At 42.3% G+C, this 17,058-nt stretch overlaps 1 protein-coding gene and 1 long non-coding RNA gene across 6 annotated transcripts in view; one reads left to right on the top strand and one right to left on the bottom strand.

Moving 5' to 3' along the window:
- The window catches only part of LOC119971866, a 36,234-nt gene extending 34,519 nt beyond the window's left edge, over positions 1–1,715 (bottom strand). The window contains exons 1-2 of one of the 2 annotated variants that reach the window (XR_005461930.1): positions 1,602–1,715; positions 1,060–1,442 (exon numbers count right to left, since the gene is read on the bottom strand). This is a non-coding gene — a long non-coding RNA (uncharacterized LOC119971866). Of the gene's footprint in view, positions 1–855; positions 1,443–1,601 lie in introns of those variants that run through there. The other variant, XR_005461929.1, reaches the window with a different exon arrangement.
- The window catches only part of tub (TUB bipartite transcription factor), a 479,022-nt gene that overhangs the window by 327,774 nt on the left and 134,190 nt on the right, over positions 1–17,058 (top strand). Inside the window, exon 1 of one of the 4 annotated variants that reach the window (XM_038808109.1) lies at positions 1,246–1,411. The exons of the other annotated variants lie outside the window; for them this stretch is intronic. Within the exon in view, the coding sequence (XP_038664037.1) occupies positions 1,374–1,411 (38 nt within the window). The 5' untranslated portion in view covers positions 1,246–1,373. Of the gene's footprint in view, positions 1–1,245; positions 1,412–17,058 lie in introns of those variants that run through there. 4 annotated transcript variants of the gene reach the window in all.

Here is a 17,058-nt window from a genome sequence, read left to right on the forward strand (position 1 = left end):
ATACTTTTATCTGAAATCTGAATTGGTCTCGGTGAGGTAAACTTGCAAAAAAAAATCTCAAATTAATATGCAAAAACTGTAAAGCATATCTCTAGTACTCTCCTATTTTGTTGTTTCCCTTGGCAGTCTTACAGATCAACAGAGGAGAATGCATAAGTTTAATTTGTCTTTTTCCACTTTTTGGTTTGACTCACAGAAGTTTCCATCATGGATAGAGGCAATTTGGCTCTTTGGAAACACCAATATTTGTTTAACATTTCCGTCACAGCTTTATTGGTCACGGCAGGAATCCACACTGGACCCACCTCCCTCTTTATCCCTGAGTATCCCTAACCTCTCGAAAAGTATTCTTGTATTTTTAACCTGTTTATAAAAGCCCTCACCATTCCACTTTTTATTATTTGCTAGCCCTTTGGACTCTTCTAATCTTTTCAAATCCCCTGTGCAATTTCTAAATCCTTTGTGATTTTTGTATGATTTGTATTTTGTTTCATCAATAGCATTATTTTCAAGTTGCGGATCTTTATATTTGTAAATCTGGATCTAATCAATCATGCACCGCTTCACAAGAGTCGATCGCTAAAATTCAGTGTAGTTGTTTGTACGTTGACTTAAGATCTGTCGAGAATATTTACTTTATTTTATTTACTTTTCATTTTATTTTTATGGAAAAAAAATAACTTTTGGTGTTTTTCTTGTTTGTTTTGGTTGGTTTTAAAGCTGTGATATCTATTTATTTAGACGTGGGAGTGCCTACAGTGGCAAATTAAACAATAGCCATGAATGAGAAATAATTTGGGATGGTACAACCACTTTACGTCAGATTATTCCTGCTCAAAAATATAAACCATCCTTGGAGATCAAAGCACATTTATTAATATTGTACGTAGCCCTCCCACTTCCTATGCTAATACACGCCACACTTGGAATTAATGAATAATTTGACATAACAAAGGATTATTTTTCTCTTTCTTTTCTGCTCGACAAGGATTTATCTTAAAAGGTTTTAGACATCAAAGCTAGCTGTGCTTGAGCTGATGACAAGAAGCTCGTAGTTACCTGTTTGTCACTCATTGTACAGATGAGCAGCCGCTTGTGCTAATGGTTTGCTGAGAATAGAGAGGAGAGAGCGAGAGGGACAGAGAGTCTGTGCTTGTACAGGAGTGTGGAATCGCTGCTGTAGGTGTGGTTTAATGAATCTTGCTCATCTCTTGCCTGTCTCTCAGTACCTGGGGTTAGCTAGTAAGTTGAAGATTTTGGTTCCTGCTGGATAATGCTTGGATTGTGGCAGATGTCCTTCAGGAGTCTGATCTCGGGATCACTCTTTCAAGCTACAGGCCTTTGTGCTGAAAATCAGACAGTTGATGTAAAACATGAGTTCTAAGCATCTCTCTGACTGGATCCCTTACAGGTACTTCTTATCCATCGTGAATTACTGTTCCCTGTGATAGAAAGGAACAGATGTCTGTTAATGTTGTACAATGATATTTGGGAAACTACTTTTGCATTTGAAAGTGTGTCTCGTGGCCTGCAGTATAAGCAGCCCAGGAGACAGCTTGAGCTTGGTACTGCTTTGTACTCTGTTTAGCAATGATCCTTACCTGCTCTCTTTCAATCTGTGCTGTCAGAAAAATCAGTTAAAAACCCCTTTTGCAGGTTTAAACTGACTTCTCTTTCTCGCATTTGCCTCTTCAGGAGTGCGTCTTGGTTTAAAGACACCCTTATTGTTAAAAACAGACAAAATGTATTTAGTTTGAGGGGAACGAGAAAATCTTGAGAAGCCCAGTGTCATTATCACACAGTGATGTCATGAGCAAGCGACATTACAATGAATTTGGACATTTCAGTCAATAGTTTTGCCAAATGTTTTGTAAGGATTAATCAGTGTATTCTTTACTTACAAATATTAGGAGGATACTCTGCAGTGTTTCCTGCTTGTACAGTTTAATGCAAACCTGATTTTATTTTGTTAGTTGTCTGCGTGTTCTAAATAAGACGACAGCACATTAAGGACTATACTATAAAAAGGTCCGTATTTTTAGTGCATATTTATGTAATCCTTTATAGAGTACATGTTTCATAAATACTCATAGGATCTTTGCAAACTCTATGCCTGTCATTTTGTTCACAATATAATTTGCCCTTCTAAAAATACTGCGAATTCCAATCATTACATCCCTGGGACAAGTGAAGGTGTGGGTGATTTGCATTGCTCTGTAATATTGTTTTATAATTTTCTAAGAATAGCAAAGAACTGCAGCTGACTGTGCATCGGGTGTGTAGTCCTTGCTGTGCACTGTTATTGAGACAGATCTATTCCTGGGCTTGGTTTTATCAGACAAAGTCCAGGAGGAGGCATTTAATTTCTTCTCTTCCTCCCCCACTACACATTGTACAACAAATCATGATGTACGACTGTGTAAGTTAGCACTGCAGCTGAACTGCTGCCATGGAGAAAAGCTAATTGCCATGGCAGCGCTGCTGCTGCTGTCATTGGTGCCTGGTTGCCATAAGCTGCCTCGTCTCTATGCTCATTCTCAATGCGTATGCATCGTATGTATGGAGAATCTAACATTTAAATGCAGTTTAAGCCATTATATGTGCATACATGTGCTTGTGTATGTACGTGTGCTGTCAATGTTGTGTCTGTAATTGCTGATTTCATTGATTTATACCGATTCAGGGAGTCAGGGCCCCTGAACCTTATTGTCTTCTGTGCAAACATACTGCTCTTTAAAGGGCTTTGAATGCTGTGAACTGTTTAGGTCTGCTTATATTTGACCAATTATCCCATTTGTGGCCTGTGGTATATGAAATTAAGCATTTATATTGTTTACCGCTTTCCCACACACTTCCTCAGTTCTCCCCCGCCCACAACACCAGCATCACTGTAACTTGATTTAGACTGTTTCCTTTTATAGTGAATGGCTCATTGGTGAACCTTTGGTGTCGGGATTTTATTCATTGCTACCAAAACAGCCTGTGAAATAGTATTATTTAGCAACAGTACTCAGCAAAGATCATGTTGCCTAGTAGCATGTGCAGGATACTGGCTCTGTGTACATCCTGCGTCCCATAAATTAGCCAATAAAATCTGCTTGGCCTTTTCAGTATGGTATTTCGTTTGCTGTGTTTTAAGAATAGCAATCAAATAGCATTTCTCAAATTCTGGTCACTAAATTCATATGCCGAATGACATCATCTAAAGCAATGCAGTGAATTCTGTTTTCATTGACAAAGTAAACTTAGTATGTGTCGGCCTGTCCAATGGTGACATAAGAGGGAGATCCCCTTTGTGTGTCATAGGGTACATTTGACAAATTGTTGGTCCTGGCTTGGAACTTTGTGCAATGTGTGTTTAAATCAAGGATTTGAGTGCAGCGAACGGTAAGCCCCACTTTTCTCTCTGTTTCAAAGTTCCCATTAAATCCTCGTCACCAGAAGATTTGACCAGATCCTGCTTCGGAAAATCAACCCCACTGCAATGCAATTATAACTCGTCATTCTTTTCAAATGGATTTATCAACCTGTCATATTTGGCACACAGAGGAAATCATTCCATGTTTCCATTAATAGGATAATCATTATGAGGTAGAGTTTCCACTCCAGGCATAATAGGAGATCTGGGCACAAATTGCCTTAAATATTGTGCTAGTTTTCAGAAGTGATTTTTCTTTTGCTCAAGTTTCTACTAAAACCTATTAGCTTATCACTAAATATAAAACCTACCATGTACTGGTGCAATTAGGCAATATTTTAGAACTTCTTTTGCATTGAAAAGTACTCCTCAATATATAAACAAGTCAGAACTCCGTGCAGTTAACCAAACATGGGTTTGTCAGAATAAATAAGCAGGTTTAGTCAGAGTAACTGTTTGCAACCTGATTTAAAATAATTGAAAAATACTTTTTAAAAAGCTGAACAGGATCATTTATGGCACAGTGGTTAGCACAGCTGCCTCACAGCGCCAGGACCCGGGCTCGATTTCGACCTCGGGTATATGTGTGTGGAGTTTGTACGTTCTCCCCGTGGCTGCGTGGGTTTCCTCCGCCACTTTGGTTTCCTCCCACAGTCCAAAGATCTGCAGGTTCGGTGGATTGGCTATGCTATAAATTGCCCCTTCGTGTCCAAAGGTTAGGTGGGGTTAAAGGGATATGGCGGAAAATTGGACCTGGGTGGGGTTCTCTTTAGGAGGGTCAGTGCAGACTCCATGAGTTGAAAGGGCTCCTTCTGCACTATAGGGATTCTATGATTTACTAGTTTCATTAGTGCATGGTCAATTTCCTATTTTTTTTAAAGAATTAACATTGCCCTTAGTGTTGGGTGGGGTTGCTGGGTTATGGGGTGAGGGTGGAGGTATGGGGTTGGGTGGTGTTCTCTTTCCAGCAGCCGGAGCAGACTCAAGGGGCCGAATGGCATCCTTTTGCACCGTAAATTCTAGATGACTATTAGCATCCTTGAAATTTAAAAAATAGATGGCTTTCTAAGAACTTTAATGAGGCCTGTAAATGAGCGCAATTCATTGCGACTTCTGATAGTTATTAATTTGATCTGGATGCTTGACTGATTTGTGTTCGGGGCTGGTTTCCACCAATGGATATTGTGGTCACATTAGAGTGAGAGTGCTTGACGCTGATCCCGAAGGATATGACCCACAAAGATCTTGATCTCTCTGAAGTGTGGACTCACACTTTACTGCCGTCAGTTTTCTTTCTGGTACCAAATTACAAGGAGTTCCAGGAATCCAAAGGCAACAATACCATCCAGTAGGGTAAGCAGCCAATCACATTGAAGTATTCTAACAGACAGCAAAACAGGAAGCAAAAAACACTGAATACCTTCACTTTTAATTTCAATTTTTTGTAGATAGTGAAATAAATTATCAGTTTATGCACCTGGGATTAAAGTGTAAGATAAAATATCATTAATCTTTAAAAAAAAGTATTTAGAATGTCTTATTGTAATGGAGAAGTTTAACATTCATACAAATGTAAAATTACTTTTTTAGTGGCAGGGAGGCTGTTTAACGGTAATTCTGAACTTAGTACATTGTTAAAAACCTTGTTATGCTTCAGGCAACCTTTCGAGAGTTTTTACAGAAAGATTAAAGACACTAAATTTAAAGATGTCAGCAGTTTAATAATTTCTAATTGATTGCAGCCTTAGAGGATCTCATCCAGTGGTGGGCAACCTGCCCATTGGGGTTCAGTGTGCGGCCCGTGAGTCATTTTGCTGCCTATATGCATGATTGCCAGATTCCATTGGTTTCCGTCAGCGGTATTGTTAATATGGTACGCACATAAAACAAGGGCACATGAGGTGAGGTGCGTGCTGATTGCGCACGATGACCGTGAGAGACATGTGCTCTCTCTGTGCCCAATAAACGCTTTGTTTAAGTCGACACAGCCCAATAATTCTTGGGATGCAAGTACAGTTAGCAAAATCACCTTATCCCACGAGACTGTCTTGGTTACAACATGTGGGAGGTTGAGCTTTTTTACACTACTTTTGCACTTTAAGCAAGGTGAGCATAAATATTTATTTTGTTTTTTACCATTTGAAGTTGATGAGTTCTATTAATATACATATTGGTAAGCACTTCCATAACTTATTATGAAATATTCGGCATGTATTAAATGCATTTAATCTTATTCGTGGGGTCATAGTTATGCACTTGCCCATTTTCAATCCTGCGGCCCACTGAGATGAAGAAGGGCCACTCATGCAGACCACTCGCTAGCCCGGGGTGTCAATCACTGATCTCAACAGCTCACCTTTGCAAAGCATAGAATTACTGAAAGCAATTTCTGTATTTTTGTGTTTAACTGTTCCTTTTCTGCCACCTAAAGAAGTAATGATGGTGAGTGCTCACGGATTCCTGTCACTGTTACCGCAAAATCTAGCCCCATGTTTTTTTAACTAATGCAAAAAAATTAGGGAGCCTCACTTGCATTTTATTTTGTATTTTACATGCGTTTGAAATACCTCAATCTTTTTGTGTTGGCTGATGTTGAGTGAGTTGAACTGAAGAGACCAATGCAACCAAATGGAAACCAAATGGAAACTCCAGATTAAATAGCCTCAATTCTGTGTTTGACACAGTGATGTGATTGTACCTTGAACAGGCCATGAAACTAAGTTGTAATAGCAACATGGAGTCATAGAGGTCCACAGCACAGAAAAGGCTCTTCGGCCCATCGTGTCTGTGCTGGTCAAAAACACCCACCTAACTATTCTAATCCCATTTTCCAGCACTTGGCCCATAGCCTTGTATGCCTTGGGATCGCAAATGCACATTGGAATACTTCTTAAATGTTATGAGGGTCACTGCCTCCACAACCTTGTGAGGCAGTGAGTTCCACTCGCACCATCCTCTGGGTGAAAACATTTATCCTCACATCCCCTCTAACCCTCCTGCCCCTTACTTTAAATCAATGCCCATTGGTCATTGATCCCTCCACCAAGGGGAAAGTTTCTTCCTGTCTACTCTCTCTATGCCCCTCATAATGTTATGCATATCAATCATGTTCCCCCTCAGTCTCCTCTGCTCCAGGGAAAACAATCCACGCCTATCTAATCTCTTTTCATATCTAACACTCTCCAGCTCAGGCAACATCCTGGAAAATCTCCTCTGCACCCTTTCAAGTGCTACCAGATCCCTCCCACAGTGTGGATTCCAGAATTATATAATACTCTTGGTGTGGCCTAACCAACGTTTTAAACAATTCCAGCAACCTTCCTGCTCTTAAACTCAATGCATCGGCTAATAAAGGCAAGGATACCATATGCCATCTTAACCACTGTATCCACCTGCCCTGCTACCTTAAGGGACACCAATGTCGCTCTGATCCTCGATACGTCCCAGGGTCCTACCATTCATCGTGTATTCCCTTGCCTTGTTTGTCTTGCCCAAGTGCATCACCTCATACTTATCCGGATTGAATTTCATTTGTCACTGATCAACCCATCTGACCAGCCCATCTATATATATCTTCCTGCACTCCAAGGCTATCCTCCTCACCATTTAGCATCAATGATTGCTCTGGGAATGGAAATTTAAAATAACAGCTAAAATCAAATGGCAGGTGATCAACAGGAGGAAGTGAGTCACTCTCTTTCTCTCTCTCGTGGCTGATGGTTGGGGAGTGCAACAACTTCAAATTCATATTCAGGTCAAGTCAGCTCATTGTATCGGGAGTTAAGAGAGTGTAACATTTTCCATTGTTCAATTAGGCATTGTAACTATGAGTTTTATAGTGAGCATCAGGATGAAAAGCAGGTCCTAAGCCTTCTCTTGCTGCCAGCAGGCCTTCCTCAGAAAGTGAATCGCCAGGAGAGATGGCTGCTGATGATGCTTACAAGGGATCTTGGGAGTTGGGTCAGGGGAGTGATCTCACCTTTGGGAAGATCATTGGGGCCTAAAGTGATGCCTTCTCTGCACCCGACCCCCCTCACTGGGCTGGCGAACCCGAGCCCCCTTCCCTTTCCCCCGTGGCCACTGCAGGGAGGCAGCTTCTACTTAACTGGCGGTGCCAAGGAGCCACCCACAAACGGAAAAATGCCGATGGCCCTGTATAATTGCCCCTAATTCAATCCACATGAACTGCACATCTTTCGACAAAAAGGGGTAAATCAGCATTACCATATCATCTAACCTGCACATCTTTGGACTGCGGGAGGAAACGGGGGGGGGGGGGGGGGGGGGGGCGGAGGAAACACACGCAGACAGACATGGGGAGAATGTGCAGACTCCACATACACAGTCACCCAAGGCCAGAATCGAACCCAGTTTCCTGGCACTGTAGGACAGCAGTGCTAACCACTGTGCCACCGTGCCGCCAGTCTTTATTTATGCTAAGCTCTGCGTCCAGTCCCACCACTGGTTCAAACACCCCAGTGGTAGGACCGTGTCAAGGAACCTGTGCTTCCTGTGATTTTACCGCACCACCACCACCCTTCACCGCACCTCCTTGGGACCGGTGAATCCCTGCCCATGTTTCATGTTCCCTTCTGGGCAACTACTGAGTTTTTAATTTTCCATTTGTGTCGCTAATGTCGCTTTATGAACTAATTCCACTGCTTAAGGTATTGGGAATTTAATATTGTCTGTCTGTAAATCTAAAGTTTAGCACACTGAAGTTTGGATGTGGGTAGAAAATGTCAATTAAAGGAAGAGATAAAGTGGAAAATGGTGGAAATACACCGGATTTGTCAAAGAAAAAGAAAGCAACATTGGTGCTTTCAATTATAAATTTTATCTGAACAAATGGAAGAATCTGTAAGATACTCTGTAAAATTCTAGCTGACATCTTGTCCTACCAACTGAGGTTCGAGAGTCGAGTCTCGCCAAATTCAACAGAAATACATCAAAGAAGGTAAGCAAGCAGGTCCTGCATGTTGACTGTAACTTTCACCAGGTCTGTTTTGGCACAGGCAGAACAAGACCAGCGGCTCCACCAAACCTGCCCCTCACCTCATGATGGCTGGAGCATCACGATTTCCAATCAGTCTGTACTTCGCCCTGCACCCCCCCCCCCCCCCCCCCCCCCCCCCCCACCCTTTGCAGCTATGCAATCTTTAATTCAAGAATCAGTCTTTTAACTCTCTACTCCAACGTTTAAAAAGACATTATACTGCTTACCATAAAGGGGGCCAAAGCTAGGTGCAGTACTGCAGATCTGGTTTAACTAGTGACTTCTAAACTGGCAGCTGTGTACTTTGATTTGTACTGAACAATTCTATTGTTACAATCCAACACCCGCTTAGCTTTAGCGACACATTTTATAAATTGGTCACAAACCTCCAGCGATAACACCGAGATCTCCCTTTACTACCTGTTTCAGTGTTAACCCCTGCAAATAGGAAGTATGCATTGGGATGCACTTACAACAAACATGATGTCTAACTTAACTATGGGCGGCAAGGTAGAACAGTGGTTAGCACTGTTGCTTCACAGCTCCCGGGTCCCAGGTTCGATTCCCAGCTTGGGTCACTGTCTGTGCGGAGTCTGCACGTTCTCCACGTGTGTGCGTGGGTTTCCTTCGGCTGCTCCGGTTTCCTCCCACAGTCCAAAGATGTGCAGGTTAGGTGGATTGGCCGTGCTAAACTGCCCTGAAGATCCAAAAAGGTTAGGTGGGGTTGCTGGGTTATGGGGATAGGGTGGAAGTGTGGGCTTGGGTAGGGTGCTCTTTCCAAGAGCCAGTGCAGACTCGATGGGCCAAATGGCCTCCTTCTGCACTGTAAATTCTTTTTTTAAAATCCATTTGTCATGGCATGGTTCACTCTCATGGCGAGTATATCTCCTGGCACTTAATTGTCCCCTAAAAAGTTCAGTCATGTTCAGTGCATTGGAACTGGGTTTTTATAACAGTGATTTGAGTTAGAACTACTGCTGAACTACGGATCTGACCCTGAAAAGAAAAATATTTGCGGAATGTTGTTAAGTGTCTCCGTTCTGATTAATTACTGGAATCTTGATGCTGGGACTTCTGTAAAGTTAAGCTATAATGAATTGCATTTCAAGAGAATGAAAGTTCCCGCCACTGAGGTCACTATGGGTGGAATTTTACAATCCCATTGTGGCAGAGTTGGGGCAGGAAAATGCCGCTGGTGGGAGGGACTGGAAAATCCCGCGGGAAGGAGGGGCTAGAAAATTCTGTGGGCAGAAGGGGCTGGAAAGTCCCGAGGGCAGGAGGCACTCGAAAATCCCGCGGGCAGGAGTGACTGGAAAATCCCGCGGGAAGGAGGGACTGGAAGATCCCGCTGGTGGGAGGGACTGGAAAGTCCCCCCATATGACATTCAGCACAGATTTCTTCAAGAATAGTGATGGGTATGCTTGCTTCACCTCTGATCATAAGTTTTGAGCCACTCTTTGTGGTTTCCTCTGTCTTTATTGTCGTTGTATCGCGATAGAAAATCGAAGTTAAAGAAAATAGGTTAGTGAGCTTCGTAAAGCTGCAGCTCACCAGCCATCAGTGTCCTTTCAACAGGGATCAAAGATTTTCTGATTGAAGGTTTTAGAAAAATTAGCTGACAGGACACATTTCAAACAGGTGCATTTGCAGCTTAGGATACCAATGAGGGCTTGCCCTTATCCAGCCAGCCCTGCTAACAGGTCCAGGGTTGTACATGGCCAAGTCAAATTAAGTCTGCATGTGAAAATTTAAATTCCCTCAAGGAAAGCATCCTTGAATTTTACACACTTCTCCATTTCAACATCAGTGAAAGTTCAATCAGGTTGGCCAACCTTGAGCTCTTATGCCAATGGGTCATGCCAGGCTATCGTGAAGAATACCGTCATGCAAATGACAGCTGCCTTGTTTGCCCAGGTCTCTCAACTCATCAACTTCAACATGAAAAAACAGACAGCGACACAAAAGACCATCTGGTTGGAGTACCCAAACTGCAGAGCACTATTGATGACACACTTATCACCAGATGGGTCTCTGCTCAATGGTACTCCTTTTATATGGAAATGACTTGAAACCGGAAGGGTTGCAATTGATCTATGGGAGCATGCCTGGTGATCTGTCACATGCTGTAATTCTTCTATTTTATAGCAACCCATGGTTTTATCATTACTTTAAGGCCACGAAACCTGGATGAAAGGCTACCGGGACACTGATCTCCAGCCATGGCTACTTATTCCCCCATTTAGGAAACCAAGAGGATAAATAGGAAGGGCAGATTCCTGCTGTTACCTGGGTCAGTCTTTGGCATCCTTGAGAAGATTGTGAGGTGGTTGCAACACACACTGGAAAAAGTATCCCAAATCTCTGTAGCCTGCTGTGTTTTACTTTACCTGGCCAGTCACCAGGATGTAGAATATTATTGTGAGCAAAAGCCAGAATAGACATCTACCTAGATAACTGGATAATTAGCAAGAATATTTAAGGGGTCTCGAAGGACACAGTCAGTTCTTTGCACAACAGGACCAGAGCATAACCGATATGATTATATTTTTCTCTAACTGCATTACTCTGCTTCATAGAAAAAGAACAGTCACCACATATGAAAATATCCACTAGCCTACATTTTCATGGAGTCTTAACGATTTGTGACGTGGTTGGGTTCAGGGAGATTTCCTCAGATTTCCTCATTAAAATTGGAGGAGATGGTGTTGCCGCCATTTCCTCCTTTATCAGCTATATCATAACAGTTTGCTGACCAGCAACTCTTTAAAAGTGCTACTTCTGAAATCCTACCCCCTGTGTTAATGCCACATCACGCGTTAATCTAAAATGATAGCGCAAGTTTAGTTCTCTGCTGCCAGTGAATAGAGTGCCGGAGGAGTCAATGTGTTTGGAATATATTATTCGGCATTTAGGCCCCGTGAGTGAGATTTCCTAATGAATGCTGAATTGTGGACGTTGCTCTTCTGTGGAGTTGCATTGATTAAAAGTTGGTTCGAGGCAGCCCAAAGTGATTTCAATTGATACCTAATACGAAGCTATGATTCTGATCACTCTGAGCATCTCTTTCACTCCTGTCTGTAAATGTAAGTCTGTAGCTGAAGCCAGTGGTGTACTTCTTAAAAAAAACATTCAGTGTAATAATGCATTACACAAAGAACAGCACCCTGATCACTCTTTAATGTGTCTCCACCACATGGAGTGCAGAGGTTCAAGAAGGAAGCTTCCCATTACCCACTGCAGGGCTATTAGGGATGACCTTGCTGTCCTTGTACAAAATTATGGGGCAGCTTTTGGATCGACCTGATGGCACGGTCAGGAATCAGTTCAATTATCAGCCTAAACCATCTCGCATCCAATCCAATCTTTTACCTTGTGGTGAGCGCGCACCAATTGAGCCAAGCTGACATTCGACAGATATTTCAAAGCTAAATAACAAAGATTTTTGATACTTCTGAAGATAAGGGATGGTGAATATTGGTTGCATCGTGGGATAGGGAGGCGGTGGTGGACATACATTAAATCCTATCCATTGATATGTAGGCCATTTATCAGTTTGCAAGCAATTTGGCACATGCACTATCCCTTGTCAAATCCTTTGAATTTCTACATTTTACCATGTGTAGTGAAATTTTAAAGCATCATAATATTACATATAAAATGATGTAAATGCCTATTTCTGTGTCACGCAAAATGATAGCAAATGATTTATAACTGTCAGTACACTTGTAGTAATTGTGGTGACTGTCTCTTTAAGACAGTACAGCCGAAGAAGGTCACCTGACATGAGGGACCAATGGGAACCGATAGTTTGTGATCACCCCAGAGGGTGGAGTCCTCACTTGGTCAGAATACATCTAGCAGCCATGTCGTAAGCATGTAAGGACTTGGGGCTGTAAGCCAAGGCAGCCGAGTGCTCCAAACTTCCTGTACAAAGTTACTCTTTATTAATAAACATTCTTGCTTCTAACGAAGTCTGAAGTCTCTCGACAATGCCAGAAATGTGCCACAATACATTACATTAAATGCAATTGGTTAAATCCCGACTTTACAGGAACCTGATGGTTCAGCATTGTCCAGGTGGTTAGCCTTATCACTAAGAAACACAATAATAATAATAATAATTGCTTATTGTCACAAGTAGGCTTCAATGAAGTTACTGTGAAAAGCCCCTAGTCGCCACATTCCAGCGCCTTTTCGGGGAGGCTGATACGGGAATTGAACCCACGCTGCTGGCCTTGTTCTGCATCGTTTTGAATTGTAAGTCAGCTGTTTAGCCCAGTGTGCTAAACCAGCCCCTTATCAACAAATCAACATAGTTCAGATTACTGACGTTTGATTGAGAAACATTTTGTTTTTGTAGCCATCCATGGTGTGAAAGGTAAATATCAAGCGGAGGCTGCGAACTGTTGCTCCTCTCTGTACCTGTACCTCCAGTTCTACAACCCTCCAAAATATCTGCACTTTTCCATTTCTGGACTCTTACACATTTTCAATTTTCTTCACTCAACCATTGGTGATATTGCTTTCAGCTACCTAGGCTCTAAGCTCTGGAATTCCTTTCCAACACCTCTCCGTATCTCTCCTCTTTCCTTCTTTGAGATGCTCTTTAATACCTACCATTTTGACTAAACATTTTATCATCTGTCCTAACAGCTCTTTGGGTGGCTAGATGTCAAATCTTATTGGATAACTTGCACATTCTCCCCATGTTTGCATGGGTCTCACCCCGTTAACCCAAAAAGATGTGCAGGGTAGATGGATTGGCCACGCTAATTGCCCCTTAATTGGAAAAAAAATTGGATACTCTAAATTTATAGAAAACTTGACTGATTACAGCTCCTGGAAGATGCACTGTGATGGTTTGCTATGATAAAGCTGTATAAATGGAAGTTACAAAGAAATAAAGGGCACAGAACCATGATTTGACCCAACCACCCCACGCTGGTATTTTGCTTCACTCAAGCCATCTCCCATCTTTACTTATCTAAATCTGACCATCATAACCACCTACCCCTTCTCCCTGACGTGCTTGTCTACCTTCCCGTTAACTGTGTCTGTACTTTTCACTTCATGAGAACATAAGAACTGAGAGCAGGAGTGGGCTATTCAGCCCCTCCTGTGGCTTGGCCATTCAATACCAACATGGCTGATCTTCTCTCGGCCTCAACTCCACTTTCCTGCCATTTCTGCATAACCCTTCAACCCATTACTAATTAAAAATCTGTCTACCTCTTCCTTAAATTTACTCATGTCCCGGCATCCATTGCAATCTGGGGTAGTGTGTTCCACAGATTTGTGATCCTTTGAGAGAAGTAATTTTTCCTCATCTCTGTTTTAAATCTGTTACCCCTTATCCTAAAAATATGACCTCTTGTTCTAGATTGCACCACATGAGCGGCACTGTGGTTAGCATTGTTTCTTCACAGCTCCAGGGTACCAGGTTTGATTCCTGGCTTGGGTCACTGTCTGTGTGGAGTCTGCACGTTCTCCTTGTGTCTGCGTGGGTTTCCTCCGGGTGCTCCGGTTTCCTCCCACAATCCAAAGATGTGCAGGTTAGGTAGATTGGCAATGCTAAATTGCCCTTAGTCTCCATAAAGGTTAGGTGGGGTTACTGGGGTATGAGGATAGGGTGGAGGTGTGAGCTTAAGTGGAGTGCTCTTTCTAAGGGCCGGTGCAGACTCGATGGGCTGAATGACCTCCTTCTGCATTGTAAATTCTACGATTCTATGAAGAGGCTGGTTTAGCTCACAAGGCTAAATCGCTGGCTTATAAAGCAGACCAAGCAGGCCAGCAGCACGGTTCGATTCCCGTACCAGCCTCCCCGGACAGGCGCCGGAATGTGGCGACTAGGGGCTTTTCACAGTAACTTCATTGAAGCCTACTCGTGACAATAAGCGATTTTCATTTCATTTTCATTTCATTTCATTTTCAAGAGGAAGCATCCGCTCTGTCTACTTTGTCAGTACCTTTTATCATCATACATAGCTCAAATAGATCTCCGCTCATTCCTCTAAACTCCTGAAAGTACAGGCCTAAATTGTTTGATCTCTCTTCAAAAGACGAACCCCTCATCTCTGGATTCAATCCAGTGAATCTCCTCTGAACTGCCTTGGATGCAACTACATCCCTCCTGAAATAAGGGGACCAAAGCTGCATGTACAGTCTCACCAATGTCTTCTACAGTTGCAGCAACACCTCCCAACATTTATACTCTATCCCTTTAGCTATAAAGGCCAAAATCCCATTTGCCTTCCTTATTACCTGCTGTATCTGTGCACTAGGTTTCTATGATTCATGCATGAGGACACCCAGATCCCTCTGCACCGAAACACTCTGTAGTTTCTCTCCATATAGATAACAAGTTGCCTTTCCATTTTTCCAATCAAGATTGATAACCTCACACTTATCCATGTTAAACTCCATCTGCCAAAGATTGGCCCACCCACCTAAACTATCTATATCCATTTGTACATTTTTTTCTTTCCTCATTGCAATTTACTATCCCACCTATTTTAGTGTCATCTGCAAATTTGGCTATGGTACCTTCTATCCCTACATTCATGTCAACCACTCCCTATGGTGGGGAATCCCAACTTCATGCCACTCGTTTGGGTGGAGGGTTTCTTCTGAATTCCCTATTGGGTATCTTGGTGAGTATCTTATATTGACAGTCTCTCGTTAAGCTGTTTCCCACAAGAGGAAACATTCTCTCCATATCCACTTTCATTGTTATAATGCCCTCTATTCGGTCACTGCTCAGTTTCTTTTTTGCAAGTGTTAGGGACCCAACCTATCCATCCTTTCTGATGTGAATACTGGAGCTGTTGCTGATGAGAGAGGCAATTGTTAGAAGATTCACCTTTAGCTGCTCCTGTCCATCTTATTGTGGCTGGTTGCAAATAAGTGACATTGGCAGGTTGTGCCCTTCCCCCCTCTCTGTCAGGGAATGGTAAGTGTGCTGAACACTGCAAACAGGGAAAGGATAAAAATTAGAAATGGAGTTCATATCAGGGTTATTGATTGCTAACCTGAAATATTCCATCTGAAGCAGATGGTACAATGGTTTGCAGCCACAGTGTGCGGTGCTGTCACACATGCCGCAATCTAATGTCTGACACTTTTAATCAGCGGTGAGTTATACTCTGTTATAATAACGTTCAAAGGATTCAGCTGGTCTAGTTCATAGTGGAAGTGTATCAGATTTTTGGCATGAGTCCAACTGAATGAGATTAGCACCTGGGCATGCCTGTTAAAATCTCTGCCAACCTGTCAAAGTCATGGAAATACAGAACACATTCGAAATATTCTTAACACTTACTGGTGATGCACTGAGTTAGCAGGGTGCTCTTCTGAGTTCATGTTAAAGAACATTGTTGAGGAAATTATTTGATCCATGGTGAACCTGATCTGGGATTTACTTGATGTGATTTATGCTCCATATGGTGTGGGGGTGATCATCAGAACTGGCTACATTTGATTTATCTGATTCACGTTACATTTGATTTGACGATATTTTCTCCCTGGAGTAGATGCAAAAATTGCCAAAGTATCAGCGATCTTGACCGGTGCAAATAGTACTGGTGTGTTAAATGCTATATTATGTGTCTGATTATGTTGTATTCTCTAAGTGCTGCAAAAAGAAAAGGTATGGAGGTGCCCACACTATGGATTCTTACAAACACAATGAGAGGTATAGGAGATGTTGTTCAAAGGTGGAGAATTGCAAAACCCGCTCAAAAACACTGCCGTTGTCACTACAGATCACGTGTCGTTTCACCAAGAGGGTTGTATTCTCTGATATATAACAGCCCTCCACCTTTACTTCTTTAGTCCGACAACAACTTTCTTGACATTTTTACAACAGACTCACCTATGCATTATCTCTATACATATGTATAACTTAATAAGACAGTCTCTCAGGTGGACATCTATTCCTTTTGAGTTGCACTCGACTTACTGGAACCTGGCTGCTCCAGACCTTGGGGATTACTTCAGTAGGTGGTACTTCCTGGGGATTTACTCCAGTGACCATCCCTATTGGAAAGTCCTCAGAAATAGAATCTGAACTTGTTTCTGTATTTGGTCTCTGTTTAGAAGTATCATTGCTTAGATTTTCCATTGGAAATACTTCTCGAGACGTTTCAGCGATGTCACTTTGTGAAGCTGGTAGTTGGTCAAAATGAGGTTGCCAAACTCTTTCATCATCCGTCTGTACGGTGTATGATATTAGACCCTGTTTTTTCTAGGCTCACAGTGGGTACCCAGTTCTCCTTGAGGAGTGAATACCTGCTTTTTAGAGTTTTATTCCCTCCTAGCAATCTGTGCTTGTTGTTGTTTCACAATCTCTGAAGTGTCAGGTGGTATTACCAAATCAAACCATGTTTGCAGTTTGCTCCTGAACAGCAGCATTGCTGCTGAACTCTGTATTGTTGCGTGTGCAGTGTTCCAGTAAGACACCGAGAATTTGTTCATTCTTCTTGCCAATGTCCCTTGATCCTTTAATGTCTTGATGCAATGTTTAAGTGACCGTACAAATCATTCTGCCAATCCATTTGTTGGAGGGTGGTATGGAGATGACTTTATGTGCTGTACACCCTTTCTTCTTAAGTAGTCCTTGAACTTCTTCAAAAGGAACGGAGTACC

The sequence above is a fragment of the Scyliorhinus canicula genome, chromosome 9 (assembly GCF_902713615.1).
Source record: "Scyliorhinus canicula chromosome 9, sScyCan1.1, whole genome shotgun sequence".
NCBI lineage: Eukaryota > Metazoa > Chordata > Chondrichthyes > Carcharhiniformes > Scyliorhinidae > Scyliorhinus > Scyliorhinus canicula.